Source organism: Helicoverpa zea, chromosome 25, assembly GCF_022581195.2.
Source record: "Helicoverpa zea isolate HzStark_Cry1AcR chromosome 25, ilHelZeax1.1, whole genome shotgun sequence".
NCBI lineage: Eukaryota > Metazoa > Arthropoda > Insecta > Lepidoptera > Noctuidae > Helicoverpa > Helicoverpa zea.
In genome coordinates, this window is record NC_061476.1 from 7,914,192 (window position 1) to 7,929,198 (window position 15,007).

General features: G+C 35.5%; 1 protein-coding gene across 1 annotated transcript; it reads left to right on the forward strand.

The window, feature by feature from the left end:
• Positions 1 to 12,463: 12,463 nt before the first annotated feature.
• On the forward strand, positions 12,464 to 14,416 carry LOC124642676. Its single transcript, XM_047181272.1, has 3 exons — positions 12,464 to 12,747; positions 12,839 to 12,976; positions 13,153 to 14,416. Exons 1-3 carry the CDS (start codon positions 12,612 to 12,614, stop codon positions 14,373 to 14,375), a joined length of 1,497 nt encoding a protein of 498 aa, XP_047037228.1. The 5' UTR covers positions 12,464 to 12,611; the 3' UTR covers positions 14,376 to 14,416.
• The last annotated feature ends 591 nt before the right edge of the window (positions 14,417 to 15,007 follow it).

Consider the following 15,007-nt stretch of genomic DNA (forward strand, 5'->3'; position numbering starts at 1 on the left):
ATGCATGAAGCAACAAATGACTAACTTCAGAAATGCAAAGTTAATTGGCACAAATTCTAAACCCATCTGTGAGTTGTGGATCACAAATAAACCATTTGATTGAAAACGTCCTATCCTATTAAATTGATAGGATGACAACACTCGCGGTTGATACGATCCTGCATTTACTGATGACCCTCAAATGAACTCTTTTGTATGTAATTGCAATTAAATTGGTGCAGTTTGCATCTGGGAATATGTTTGGTTTTTAGTTTTAGAAGTCAAAAGACGCATTTCAAGTAGGTTATAACGTTGTCTAATTTTAAGTGCTTAAGATTATGTTCCTATTTCGTAAATGCTTGTCATAAATTATTTATCTACCTTTTATTTACAGCACTGAAAGGACTTGTTTAGAATGTTGTTCAATTTATACCTACTAATATCATAAAGCTATAGAGTTAGTTTGTTTGTCCGCTTGCTTGAATGTGCTAATCTCAGGAAACAGGTACCTACTGGCGCGATTTGAAAAAGTGTTACTTTTATCCAGGTGCGCAAAGTAGGTATTTCCTACGAGATTTGAGTGAAAACACTCGCGGAAGATAGAATACCTAATGATATACTGTGTAATATAAAATTATGTCTGCTTGTTACAAGTGGCTTCAAATCTACAAATACAGTGAATTACATACCTAATTACTTTCAATTTTTCAGCAATTCTATGGATAATTGTTTTGAAATGAAAAAAATCATTATAGCATAATAAAATGTTATTCATAAAAACAATTTCTTCAGCAAATTTTTGAAATCCGCCATTTCATCAAAAAATCTAATAACTTTATGTGCAATGCACTGTGCACACATTTTCGTTACTGAAAATCTGGTTTACTTCGATTAGGTTTATTTATAATTTTTGACAAGAATCGTCAAAAATTGTGGATTCTATCATCCGCAATTCTAGGTGCACACTATATTAATATTAAGGTTTGAATATGTAAGTATGTTCGCTACTTCTTCGCGCGCAAACTGCTGAACGATTTTTTACGAAACTTGGCAGTAATATACCTACGTCATATGTAATAACATAAAGCTATATTTTTCTCCAGGTGCGGGAAGTAGTTGTTTTCTCAGAAAGCGTGTGAAAACTCTGGCGAAAGCTAATTTAAATGATCTGGATAAATTGTTTGAAAATAACTGTGATTAGGTACTTTGTCCAGTACCTGCCTACTTTTTGCAATATTTAGCCATATACCTTGAGTACCTTTTAATCAACACTAAGTTTTATTTTTAAGCCCCAATGTAAAAAGAGGGGTGTTTATCAGATTTGTGTAAAAAAAAATCACTTGGAATTAACACTAGCAGCTTTCATTTCATTATCCTTTTATTGCACACAAAATTTTGACACACCAGAATATAGACAGTTTATATATGTAAGAACAAACACCGGCTTGCGGCTTTCACATTAACAAAAAAATAAATAAAAAAACCATACTCACACAAACACAAGCATCACAACACAACACCGCACACACACATACACTACAATATTTCTACGAACCCCGAAAGACTAAGACTAAAACGTGGTGCCTCGACACATGCTGGTCCGATTGTGACGCTCCAAACTGACACAGGAGACCACTACATGGTCGGTATACATGCAAATCAGAGTGCTGTCAGGATTGTAAAGAATTTATGAGCTCATATGACCCCACAGGAAAGAGGGATCGAACCGCGGGAGTCACTTGATTGGGGGGACTGGTTCACACTTTGGGTTTAGAGTATGCATGGACTATTTATTTCTTCCTTTATTAGTGGATTTTTGGGTCGGAGAGGTTGTAAGTTTGGCTGTCGAGCGTTGCGTATTGGGTTTGATGTTCGTTGAGACAAATTGTCTTAAAATCATTCGAGTCTATGGGTAATCTTAGATGGTAGCGCTTATCTGAGGAAATGCTAGTCCGATTTTGAAAATTAATACAATGTTAGATAGGCCATTTATAGAAGAAGATTATATTATGATATCTAGTGTTTGTCCGGGTACGCGAAGTGCTCCAACGAGACGCAAACGAAACCGCAAGAGGAGCTGGTAATTCATACCAAAAACCGAAAGTAAATAGTATCATAGGTAGATAGTAGAAGGTAGGTAGTAGTTATAACTAAAAGCTATGCTTTTAACTGCAGAGTTAGGTATGTTTAATCATCCCTGACTCTCAAGGGATCGTGACCTTAATTACTTTCAGAGACAAAGCTTTAGTAAATGCACAAAGGCTGGAGTAGTCTTAAGGCATTAGAATCGGATAGGACGGACATATACAGACCTACGTATGTCTTTAGATATAAGTCGTCTCAGGAAATCGGTTGTTCCTTATTTAGGCAGGCTACTAATCTATATTTTCTAGATTTTTTGGGAAAAATACTTTATTTGCAAGCGAAACTACTGAATCCTTTTGAAAAAATATTTCACCGGGTGTGGGAAGTTCCCCGGGACGCAAACGAAACCGCGGGAAAACAGTTTGTTACCTAAAAATAAACGTCGGAACTTTATAAAAAAGATTAATGAGAATCCTACATCCTACTTATATTATAAATGTGAAAGTTTGTGAGAATGTATGGATGTATGTTTGTTATTCAATCACGCAAAAACGGTTGGACCGATTTGATTGAAATTTGGTATATAGATAGGAGATACCCTGGATTAACACATAGGCTACTTTTTATCAACACACCACGCGGGCGAAGCCGCTGGTGGAAGCTAGTATATTATAAATGTGAAAGTTTGTGAGAATGTGTGGATGTTTGTTTGTTATTCAATCACGCAAAAACGGCTGGACCGATTTGATTGAAATTTGGTATGTAGATAGGTGATACCCTGGATTAACACATAGGCTACTTTTTATCAACACACCACGCGGGCGAAGCCGCTGGCGGAAGCTAGTACTCAATAAATCACAGTGACAGAGTTGGACAACTCGGAAAAGTCATAATTTATGAAAGATCTTTACAAAGTACAAAAACATAACATAATAGTTTTTTAACCTTATCAAACCGAAACCTTTTCTTTCTGATCAAAATTTTATTTCTTTGTGGGAACAAACAAAAGACACATTAGTAGGTAAGTAGAAACATCGAACTTTTCTTATGGTGTATTATAAAAGAAAAATTCCATTGAAAAGCTTTCACTACCCGCCTTGGAAACCACCCCATCAAATACATATTTGATCGACAAATGGAGGAAAAGTCTCAAAGTTAACATCCAAAGTACCTAATGAGATAAGAAGGAAAATTGAAATTATATCAATTTTATTTATAATATCATGTCATATCTTCTGTTTAATTTGTAATAATTGTTTGATTACGACGGAAAAAGACAGCAGATTACATACCAACTTACATAAAAAAAAGTTATGAAAATTGTTCTAGTATTTGAAACTTACCCATCTTTCAGTAAACTATTAAATCGACACTATTAAGCATCATATAAAAATAATGAATATTTAATTTATAAAGAGCATCATTTTTTTGTATTTAACTTAGTACATAATTTACAATAAGTCATCTACCCACGCGACTTAAGAACTATAATTTAAACAAACTTAATCACATATCAAAAGAATAAAAACAAAATACAAGCTTAACCCTTCCCATCAATTAACAAACTACGTCGCAACAAAAACAACGAACGTATAAATACCAACACAAAGTTCACCAAAGTACACGAAATCAATGCAACAGTTCATTACCCGATTTAAAACCAAAACACAGACCAAAAGTACTAAAAATACACCTAGAAAAAAGCCCAAAAAACGGCTATATAAACATTGGAAAAAAGTACAAAAAATATGTGAAAGTTTATGTAAAAATAAGTTATAGAAAATATTACCTGCGTATATAGAATTTGTTGTAACGTAGACGCGACGGTTTGCTCTAAGTGAAACCACCCTTGTGGACAAAGGAGACGCGGTGTACAGCCTCCTGTAACGCGCATGCGTTTTACGAGAGTCCTGATACCACTACTAAGGGTTATTGTTTTGTTTCTGTTAAAATAATGAACGTATATGGGGTTATTACAAAAAAGTTAAATAGACGTTTGACCCGTTTGAATCTACCTTTAACACATGTCATGTAATGCAGTCTTTTTCACTTTCATTTCATTCCTATCCTGAAGAAATAATTTTTCTAGAGTCTAGAGTTTTAACAGGAGAGTCTGCAGTCTCTAGTGCCTAGCATCTCTAGTCTCTACAGTCTTGAACCTCTACATTCCCGAATCTCGAGTTTAGGCTTTTGAATATCATGCCTATATTAAGTAATGTTCAGATATGCTCTATTCCAGAATAATGCGCAAAGAACAATCAACGGCCTTTTCGTCTATTGCAGACGATTTATGTGGTGGTGTCCGTGATACAACGCCTTTCGTGACTGAACAGACCGATACGAGAGCGACATTTCTTACCACAGGCTTGACAAGAGAAGTAACTGGACATTAGTGTCGAACCATGTTCATGTCTTTTCTGTCTCTTGTCAGCGAGCACTCCGAACCAGGCTTCATCGCAAAATTTGCGACCCTCTGCGACACGTTTGCGCCATTCAGGACGTTTTTGTTGAGAGGCCGTTGCTTCGTTTCAAAGACTGCATCAAGCGAGACATGGCAGCATTTAAATCGACCACCGTCACTGGGGAAGCTCGCGCAAAGAACACTTCACTATTATTCCACAATAATATAAGAACAAAGCTTGTTAACATTATTAACGCCTTTTTTTATTTACTCGGGGTTTAGCTAAATTCTACAGCAATTATATGTGTCAGATCATCATATTATCACTTCGCTATCCAAGTTCAATATCTTACCAGCACAAAATGCTTCTCCCAAAACCCCATACAGTGAAAGCTTTATAGAAAAAATATCTCCATCATCTCCTTATGGAAGCATTGCAAACCTATGGTAATGGTTATAATCTTCAATTCTTAAACAACCTATCTTCTGAAGCGATGCACTTAAAATTGAACCTTATCCCACTTGAAATAGTATTGAATATGCCTTGAGGAGACGTAGCATTCAAAGTTTAAAAGCACTTTTGCTTTCATAGAAAGTATGTTAGTGGAATTTAGACTTTATATGCTTGAATTAAAGTTTCTTTTTCTTTGAATATGAGTCTGTTGAATTCCTTAAATTGCTCTATGACTGCAATTTGCTGGATGTCTTTGTTTTGTGCCCTTTGAACGGTATCATCCCTTGCTTTAATTGTAAATTTTAAAAAATAAATGGTTTTGAGAGATTTGTTCGTACTGCGTCGCTTAGATTTAAGTAGGTAGTACTTAACAGCGATAATCTTGTACAGCCTTACTTATAAACGTGAATTAAATAATAAGTAATACTTAAGGGCTGTTTAAGGAAATTCTTACTTATAAACGTTGCTTAAGCATGTCTTAACTAACAATTAATCACTACTTAGGACTTTAAGTAGTAATTAGTTAAAATGTTGCTGAGAAGGTGATTAGAGATTTTTATAAGTAAGGCTGGTAATGTTCAACAGATAATTGCAAGTAGGTACCTACTAATAAATAGGTACCTACTTCTACATAAAGTTCCTTCAAGAAAAGCTTGTTTTTTACTGACAAACAACGGTTTACATCACGTTGATGGTCATTAGACCTCATCTCATTAAAGTAGTTAGGTAGTATATTAATTGAATAAAATTTCACGCTAAAATCACGGGATGTATTCTGATGAAAACTTCAATAACATAGCTTATGCACGCGTTACATTTATCCGGGTGCGGTAAGTACCTATAGTTTCAAGTTCGCATTTAATAAAACTTCAAGCTCGTATTTCAGGACCACTAAAACTCAAAAGTGAAGGAAAATATCTCGAGGAAACCAGGAGTATAAAGTCTGAAATCACCAACCAGCATTGAGCAAGCGTGGTGATTAACGCTCAATCCTTCTCTGTGTGAGAGGAGGCCGCAGCCCAGCAGTGGGACGATCAAAAGGCTGATGATGATGATATCTTAAAGGCTAGATTTTATTCCCGGTGCAGGAAGTCTTCTTCAATTTAAGAGCCCAGCTCTTGTAGGTGCAGCTCCTTCTATTTACGCATATCTAGCGCCAACTCCTGAACTTCCGAATACGTCACAACATTCACCTCCTCTTTAATTTGCTTGATGTAGCTGTAGGTACAGGTGAACCTTCCCCTCTTTCCTTCGGCTTTTCCTTCCTCGATGTTTTTGAAGTGCACGGTGCATGAAGTAGTTCCCTTAATATTTGGATATTCTTGACCGTTATAATAGAGCCAAAGCTAAAGGACCCTTACCCAAATATTATTATGTTTACACCTCACCCAAACATTCCAAGCTACTTCACATCCACAAAATGACATAAAAATACTACAATAGTAATAATAAGTAGGGTTTGTCAGTTTGTTATCGCACAACCGTAACGTGTGATTGAGCCGGGTTTCGATACGTGTCCGGTACTACCGGACGCCGGACGCGAGTGGAATTTCGGAAAAATATCTAGTTTGTGTTTATTGGAGGTAAATAAGAAAGTGTTTTGGTAGATATGAAAATTAGAGGTTTAGATACAGCAGATCTTTCAAGCTTTTGTTATCCGCAGAATGTATTTAATGAAATCGGATAGTTAAATGAACAACACAAATATTACATGCGGACATTAAGTAGAATCTGTACTTAGAATAAAGAAGACCCTGCCTGTACCTACCCAGTATAGTTTATTTACATTAAAAAACTGTCTTTATTTTTATTGAAAGAAACAATATTTACCTATTACTTAGAGGCATACCGCATGAAAATCTATCTTAAATCTTTTTGTAATAACACATTAACATAAAAAATATTTTTATTTATCAAACTAAACAGATACGGAATTACATTTATATCCTACCCAAAAATAACGAGGATAAAATACGAATGCAAAGAAAAACCTCTCAAATTAGTACCATTGAATGAGGATCCTTTCATCCTCTCCAAATTTAGCTAATGAGTTGACAATTACGGCCCTTGGTTGAGAAAACTCCTGCAGACTCCAACTTTTCGTAACCACTGGAGGTTTTCATGGTTGCTTGCATTGAGAAAGCGTTTTAACCTGAAAAGGACTATATTTTTAAGGGTTTTTAAATGAAATGTTTTAAGTACCTAAGTTTACACTTTCGCTATTAAATGAAATCTATAGTTTTATAGTTATTTACTTAATATCTTACTAATATAATATAGAAATTTCTGAACTGATTTGAAAAATGTTCACTCTCACTCACTCACAATTACAGAGTAACATAGGCTATATTTTATCCGAGGAACGTCAAGAAATCAGCGTAGTAGGTAGTTAGTTAATAGGAATATCATATTGTAGGAAAATCACTTTCATTGGTTGAAAGTTACATAAACACAATAGGTATAGGCAACATAATGCGTAATCCTTAAATATTAAACATAAACTACAGATTATAATTTATAGTTCTCTTAAAATGCCAATAAAACCGCGAACAGTGTTGTTATTTTCAAAGGAATATTTATCAGTATTTCCATATTTAGGTCAGTGGGTCATAGCCGTCGTCACATAAGGATGACTGTGACTTTTGATAAGCTGTAAGCCGTTTTCCGTCTCTCTGTAGGAGGACAGCCTCCAAATAATCTCTACATAACTTAGTATTGTCCTGTATGATTTATTTTGGATAATCCTGAAGAATATTGAAGCAAAAACAAGAAAAGAAAAACTCAAATTCCTAATTACTAAACTCTCTCTAAACTCGAACTCGAAAATTACTGGAACCTAAGAACACAGCGAGATATAATGCGATTATGAAAAAGAGAGGTACCTAAACCTTCTTTCATCCAAGGTACACACCCAATTCTTCAATTCAGCCGTGTACCAGCGTTCTGACAGTAGGCCCATTGAGTCTACCATACGTAAGTCCCATTTAGACTAGGCTAGGGCTAGAAAGTCCTGCGGGATTGTTCGAAACTTTTGCCGCAGTACATGAAGGGCTAAAGAAGGAACATGATGGGTTTTAGTCAGTCAGAGTCTGACACTCCCTCACGCTGCTAACCTACAGCCGGAGGGATCATTTGATGATTTCCCAATAGCAAAAAAATGGTTATAACAAAGAGCCATAATTTGCATCCCATCATAAATTCCCCTTTGTTTGAAACAAAGCCCACTTAAAAACACCATCTTAATTAATTCAATTATGCCCAAACAAATTGACATAGCCGAAAATCAATCAAGTGACCAAAATATTAAAAACTTGCTCCAGCCAGCGGTTTCACCCACGTCCCATGGCAACTAGTACCCGTATACGGATAAAAAGTAGCCTATAGCCTTCGTCTACAAAAGAGCTAAGTATCTAACACTGAAATAATTATTTAAATCAGACCAGTAGTTCCTGCAATTACTTAGTTCAAGCTAACAAACTCTAAAATTTTATTAGTAACTAACTGTTCCAGGCGGTTTTACATACGTCCCGGGTAAAAATTCTTCCTGTATCTCGATACAACATAGCCCATATTTAACGCAGATAGTATAGCTTCTAAAAATGAAAGAAGTATTGAAATCGGTTCAATAATTCCGGAGCTAATCAAACAAACAAATCTTTCTATCAAATGTTTTAGTACATATAGATAATTGATAATGGGAGGAACACTGAGTTTCCAACACCTCAGCCCCGGAAAGTTTCAAGTTCGACACGTATCGATCCCATGACCCAGTTTCCATTGCATGCCGCCCATGGGTTAAGGGGAAGCCCGTTATGGGAAGCTTATGGAGGTAGGATGAGGAAATCCGAATTATTTTATGATGGTTTAACTGTGGAAGAGTTTTGGCTGTATGTTTGTGTGCCAGACTATGTTATTATGATAGTTTAGTCTGGGTCTGGTTTAGTGTGTATTAAAAAAATAAACATTCTCTTCAAATAAAGTTTGGTTCCTACTTTTCACGAATTGATATTTCCCTGCTTATCAATTTCCTATGTATCAAAAGACCTTATATTAAACTAACTCCCTCTAGTTAGTTCCACCTACCTTCCGCACCAAATAAAAACTAACCTATTCTTGGGTTTAAAGGTTCAAACAAGATTAGCTGTACCAAAACTTCTTTTAAATCTGTTTAATAGACAGACTTGTCATTGCTTTTATAATATTAGTAGGATACAGTTTAGTTTTTACAGTTTTTTTTTTTTTAAGTATACCTAAGTTAGTTTGATATAAAATCAATTGAATATGAATTTCCCTGCATAGGTACGACTTGTAACTTCCCTTTAACAAATTGTTGAATGTTGTAATTTCTCGCGCCCGGCCACGGTGTCGCTCCAGGAGCTGCTCCATAAAATGCTCACCGTGATACCATAGTAGAAAGAGAGCTACCTCGTAAGAGAGGATATTCTAAGGGTATTCCCTGAATGTCGAATGTTTACCAACCTTTTTTAGCTAGCGTTATTGTTGACCGGCAATGATACTTAGGTAGGTACTTATAATAAGTATACTGAGGTACATAAGCATTATTGTTGTATTTGAGTAAGTAGTAGTAATACTTTAACATCGTCATCTGCCTAGCATTTTCCCAAATTATATTGGGGTCGGCATCTCACTGTGTTTGTCGAGAAACTAACAACTTTGAACATTATATAAACAGAGTTTTATATTCTGAAAAACTTATACGTATACATAGCAAACCTAGCTACCGTTGAGGACATCGGGACACCTCATCACAACAGAAAAGTTATCCTGTTAAATGATATTCAGAACTAGTTGGTAGATTAATGACGTGTCAAACTTTAAATAGGGTACATTAAATTGCCTATATAATCAGTTTTTTTCTAGCTGACAAATTACCCAGTTAAGTAGCTTTGATCAAAAATCCATATCAAATCTTTGCAAAACCGCGAAGCTCCCAATTCTACCATCAAACTATACAGCCAATACTCTCGTCAAGTTCAGCACAGGTAAGTTCACCGCGCATCACACAGATGGCGGTGTCGTCGGCTGTCCCACGGGAGCTGCGCGACATCCGGGGGGGAGGCGCGGATGTCATGAGATCCGGGAGTGATGCACATGGGGTATTGTGTGAGGATAGGTCTTAGGATTTTGTGATGGAGGAGTTTTTTTGGTTGCTGGTTTGTTATGGTTAGAAGTGATTCCGTTGGAGTAAAGTCAAAGTCATTTATCATTTGCAAACATGGGTACAGAAGTGCAAGATTGAGTAAGAAATAAATGACGTGAAAATTCTAATTTTTTGGGTAAATAAATAACATTCATATTAGGGCAGGTTAAATTGCTGGGTCCAGGTTGTCATTTGAACACCATTAGCAGTCGTTAAAGGTAGTCAGAAGCCGGAAAGTCTGACAACTAGTCATACCAAGACGTATCAGATTGCCCAGGTGGCTAGGTTGAGTAGATCAAATAGGAAATCGCTTCATGTAAAACATTGCTGGTCAGCATCTAGTTAGACTCGAGGCTAACCCCAATACATGTTTAAGTATAGGCAGATTCTGTTGACGGCATTAGGTAAGGTAGGTAGTGGGGAGGTCTATGTATAAATATCACACTGGAGATATTCGTCAACCCAACTAAAAGTTAATAGGTAGATCTTAGGTACCAGACAAAAGAAAGTCTTGACCTCTTTCCAGTGATAATTAATTAATAGTTACCTTCACACGTACTGTAATTACTGCAGGTACTAATATATCCAATAAACAAAGTTATGTGGGTCTCAATTAGCAATTTCATTTCGCTTTTAACCATCACCTAAATTGATAGACGCTAAATAGTGTCTAGTCTGAATTTTGGTCTTTACCTACTAACATTTTTGGAAATGTTCTCATACCTTTTGCTTAGCAACAAATTTATATGCACGGGTTAATAGAGAACATATTTTCGGAAACGACTTATTCTCATTGCTCCCAAGGTTTAAGCTGTATCTCATTAGTATCTGGCTAACCTTTTCCCAATTATGTTGGGGCCTCGTTCCAATCTAACCTGATGTAGATGCAGCTGAGTAGATTTTTTTACATGGAGCGACTGACGTCTTCAAACTAATTTTCTGGGCAAATCGATACCCTTTGGAAAAACTGCCAAAAAAAAGATGTTAGTTGCTCCAAGCCCTCTTAAAACATGGCTTTCCGTCCATCCTCACTATATTAACCGCAACTCATATTTTTTCTGTATCTCACAAAACTGAACATAATAATTAAGTAAATGTTTATTTCCAAAAAAAAGAATAAGTACAGTTTACAATATAACATTGGCCCCAAACTAGGCAAGCCTACAACTAGGCAACATATCCCGAGACTGATCTCGACAACTCCACCCATGTGTTCCCCCATGTGACAATACGTACGTAGGTAGCAACAGTAGGTATAACGCCTCTCGCGCTATAGGAAATGGTTAGTCGCGCCGTTGGAAGTCGGCACTTCCGTCTCCCAGTTCCTATGAGGAATTTAGGGCGAAGGGACTCGGTTAACACTGGCCTGAGACCTTTTTTTGTACGATGTAAGCCCTTTGGTCTTTTAGGGTTTATTAGAGAATTCTCAGAGATGAATATTACATAGGTATAAACTCGTGATAGCTTAACTATCATCTTATTTTGTGTAGGTCCGAAATCTGGATAAAACCTTCTTGACTCTTCTAAAAATAAGTCAATTTATTCTCAAAAATTGATCTCAAAATCAGTATTAGTCTAAGACGTGTCTGTTGCAAGCTGTTTATCGCGGGTCCACCCGCGTCCCAAGGGACCTACTTCCTACATCCCTGCATCTAAAAAGGGACCTACATCTAAAAAGTATGTAGACTATAGCATTTCTCGATGAGTATATTATAACTACGATATATTTTTTCCAATCGATTCAGTAGTTTCTGAGATTACCACGTTCAAACACTAAACTCCAGCTTTATAACTTCATAACATAGATTTAAGTTTTTATATACTTACAATTTTCTATCATATAATATGTATATTAGTTTTTAAGGTATGTCTATGGGCCAATGCTTGAGAATAAACTTATTTTGTTTTATTCTTATTTATTATTATTGACAATTATCTATGTACCTATAGATTGTAGTAGTTTCTTGATTGGAATTGGATCCCCCTATCAAAGTATACCTAACTTAAATGAAAGAAGACACGGATGAAACCGCACAGTATACCTCTAGGTTAGAATGTAAGAAATAAAAAAACACATTTAAGTAATTAGGTATTTATTACAACATTTCACAACCGGACCACAAAGATCCATAGAGTAACTCTTATAATACCATTGACTAATATTTTAATATCTTCTCTGTAGTTACAAGTAAGTCTTCAAGAAACTTACTTTCTTTTAGTAGAAACGATAACCAAAATAACTGTGGGCCTAGCACAAACATTTCAAGTAATTTAAGGAAGAAAATAAACACAAAAGTACTTTTTCTAAAGTCAAAAAGAAAATGAAAAACAAAAAAAGAATCGAATGTTTTTTCGAAAGTGTGTGCCGGCGCAAATATAGAGTCTGGCCAACGAAAGCTGACCACGAATTAATTTCTAAAGTTTTGATATGGCAATATTTTAGAACTGTCAAAATTGTCCCATTGACGTTTCTTAATAAAGTCGGTTTGTTATTTTATTTCATCCTATTTTCATTGGTTTTGTGTAAAATAATGCCGAAAACAATCAAAAGTTCGACGAGAAAGCTTCTATTTACTATGATTGACAAATATAAAGACCTACAAAGTGATTTGAATCAGAAATTTGCAGAGAAAATACGACGACTGGATTCAATCATTTCACTTTTAGGTTAGTTTTTTGAATTTCCATTGAAACATCTTGATACTTTTGACTTATTTGCAAAAAACGCAATAGTTTTCACGGTGTATCTACTTTTCAGATAATATTAACGGGGACAACGGCAACGAGGAAACAAAACTTACAATTGCGGAAACAGTAAAGAAATTGAAAACTCTCGAAAATAATGAAATGTTTGCAAGTGAAACACAGTACTTAGAAAAAATATCTTCAATGACAGGTTCACTACATTAATTAAAAAATTATAGATTTATCAGTCAACTTATAAGATCTATGCTTTGAGAAAAAAATGTCTTAAACCAAATGTTTTTTTTTTGTTTTTTTATATATTATTGGTCTTATGGGTATTATGGTATTATTATACTCTTACACAATTTTTGTACTTGTTCTTTTCAGATATAAGTGTGAAGACCTTAAGAAGAATTAAAATTGAAGGGTCTAAAAATCAAGGACAGTGGGATACTCCAGGAAAAAAACGTCCACATTCAGCAACAGTTTCTAATTTGGATAATTTTGACATTTCTGCTATAAGAAACAAAATAAACTCATTTTATGCAGTAAAAAAACAAGTCCCAACACTGAGAAGCCTGCACAATGAACTGAAGGAAGCAATTGGATTTATGGGATGTCGTGAAACCCTTAGAAATGTTTTACATAAGAACGGATTTGACTTCCAAAACAATAAAAATGAACGGGCTTTACTCACAGAAAAATATGAAATTGCAGCATGGAGACACAGATTCTTGAGAACAATACATCAAAAGAGACTAGAAGGTAAACAGATTATTTACCTTGATGAGACATATGTACATCAGAACTATAAAGTCAAAAAATCGTGGCAAGGACCTTCAACAAGTGGTGTCACAACAAAAATTTCATCGGGTAAAAGGCATATCATTGTGCATGCGGGATCGGAGGAAGGATTCGTGCCAGGCGCATTATTGGTATTTAGTTCAAAATCCAAATCAGCTGACTACCATGATGATATGAATTCTACCAACTTCATGAAATGGTTTGAAGAAATGTTGCTACCAAATCTCACAAAACCCAGCGTACTTGTGATGGACAATGCAAGTTATCATGTAAAACAAGTGAACAAACCCCCTACTATGTCTGATTCTAAATCTAATCTCCGTATATGGCTTCAAGAGAATAATATTCATTTTGAAGAATATCATACGAAATCAGAACTAATGTGTCTAGTGAAAGATAATAAACCTGCAGTTATTTACGAAGCAGAAGAAGCCCTAAAAAAATACAGTCATATCTTGAATCACGAAATTTTGTTGCTGCCACCGTATCATTGCGACCTCAACGCCATTGAGCTTGTATGGAGTGAGGCAAAGAGAAAAGTGGCAAGTAGAAATATAGGTATACCAGGGTCGGAAATGCAAAATTTAATAAAAGAATGTTTTGCATCAATAACGGCCAATGACTGGAAGAAGTACACCGATCATGTACTTCATGTTGAAGAGCAATACAAATTAAGGGATCGTCTTATTGATACCGAACTTGAACCCTTCATAATAAATGTTGGAGGCACTAGCAGTAGCAGTGAAGCCAATTCTATAATATCAGGTGTAGAGTACTTGGAATCCGATTTCAATTATGACTCCTAACTCCTTCATTGTGTTGATATAGTTGTATCGGTGCTATCTATTCCATCCACGGAGGAGAAAAGACTAGCGGAGATGCCCTAACGCAGGTAGGTCACGCGCCTTCAGGTAGGTCAAATACGTCACGACTACGTCACGGCAGGCGTGGCTAGACACCGCCCATATACCGTCCTTCACGTCTAACTGACATCTTGTCATAGTTGTATTTTTACCACAATTTCAAGTGATTTTATTTGTTACTCGATTAAAACGATGAAATGCGCTATCATTAATTGTAGAAATTGCTCAGGATCCAAACTCAAACATACCATAGGATAACATTTCACGTGTAAGTATTATTTTAACTTTAAAACATATGTTTTGCTAGAGACATCTGTCGTCGAATAGCTGCATTTCTAGAACCTCTAAGTGAATTTGTATTATTTTCGTATCAATCTTGTATCAATGTATATTATTGGTACCAATTTTTGCCTTAAAAAGCAGTTTCATTTTTCCTTGCATCCTACAAGTTTTTTTTATAGATTATTTACAAACCAAAACATACGATATATTATCATGAAAATTTAAAATTATAAAAACACCATCTTTCGGTAAGTAGTCGACTTAATATTTGAAGTAAAATTGTGTTCATCAAG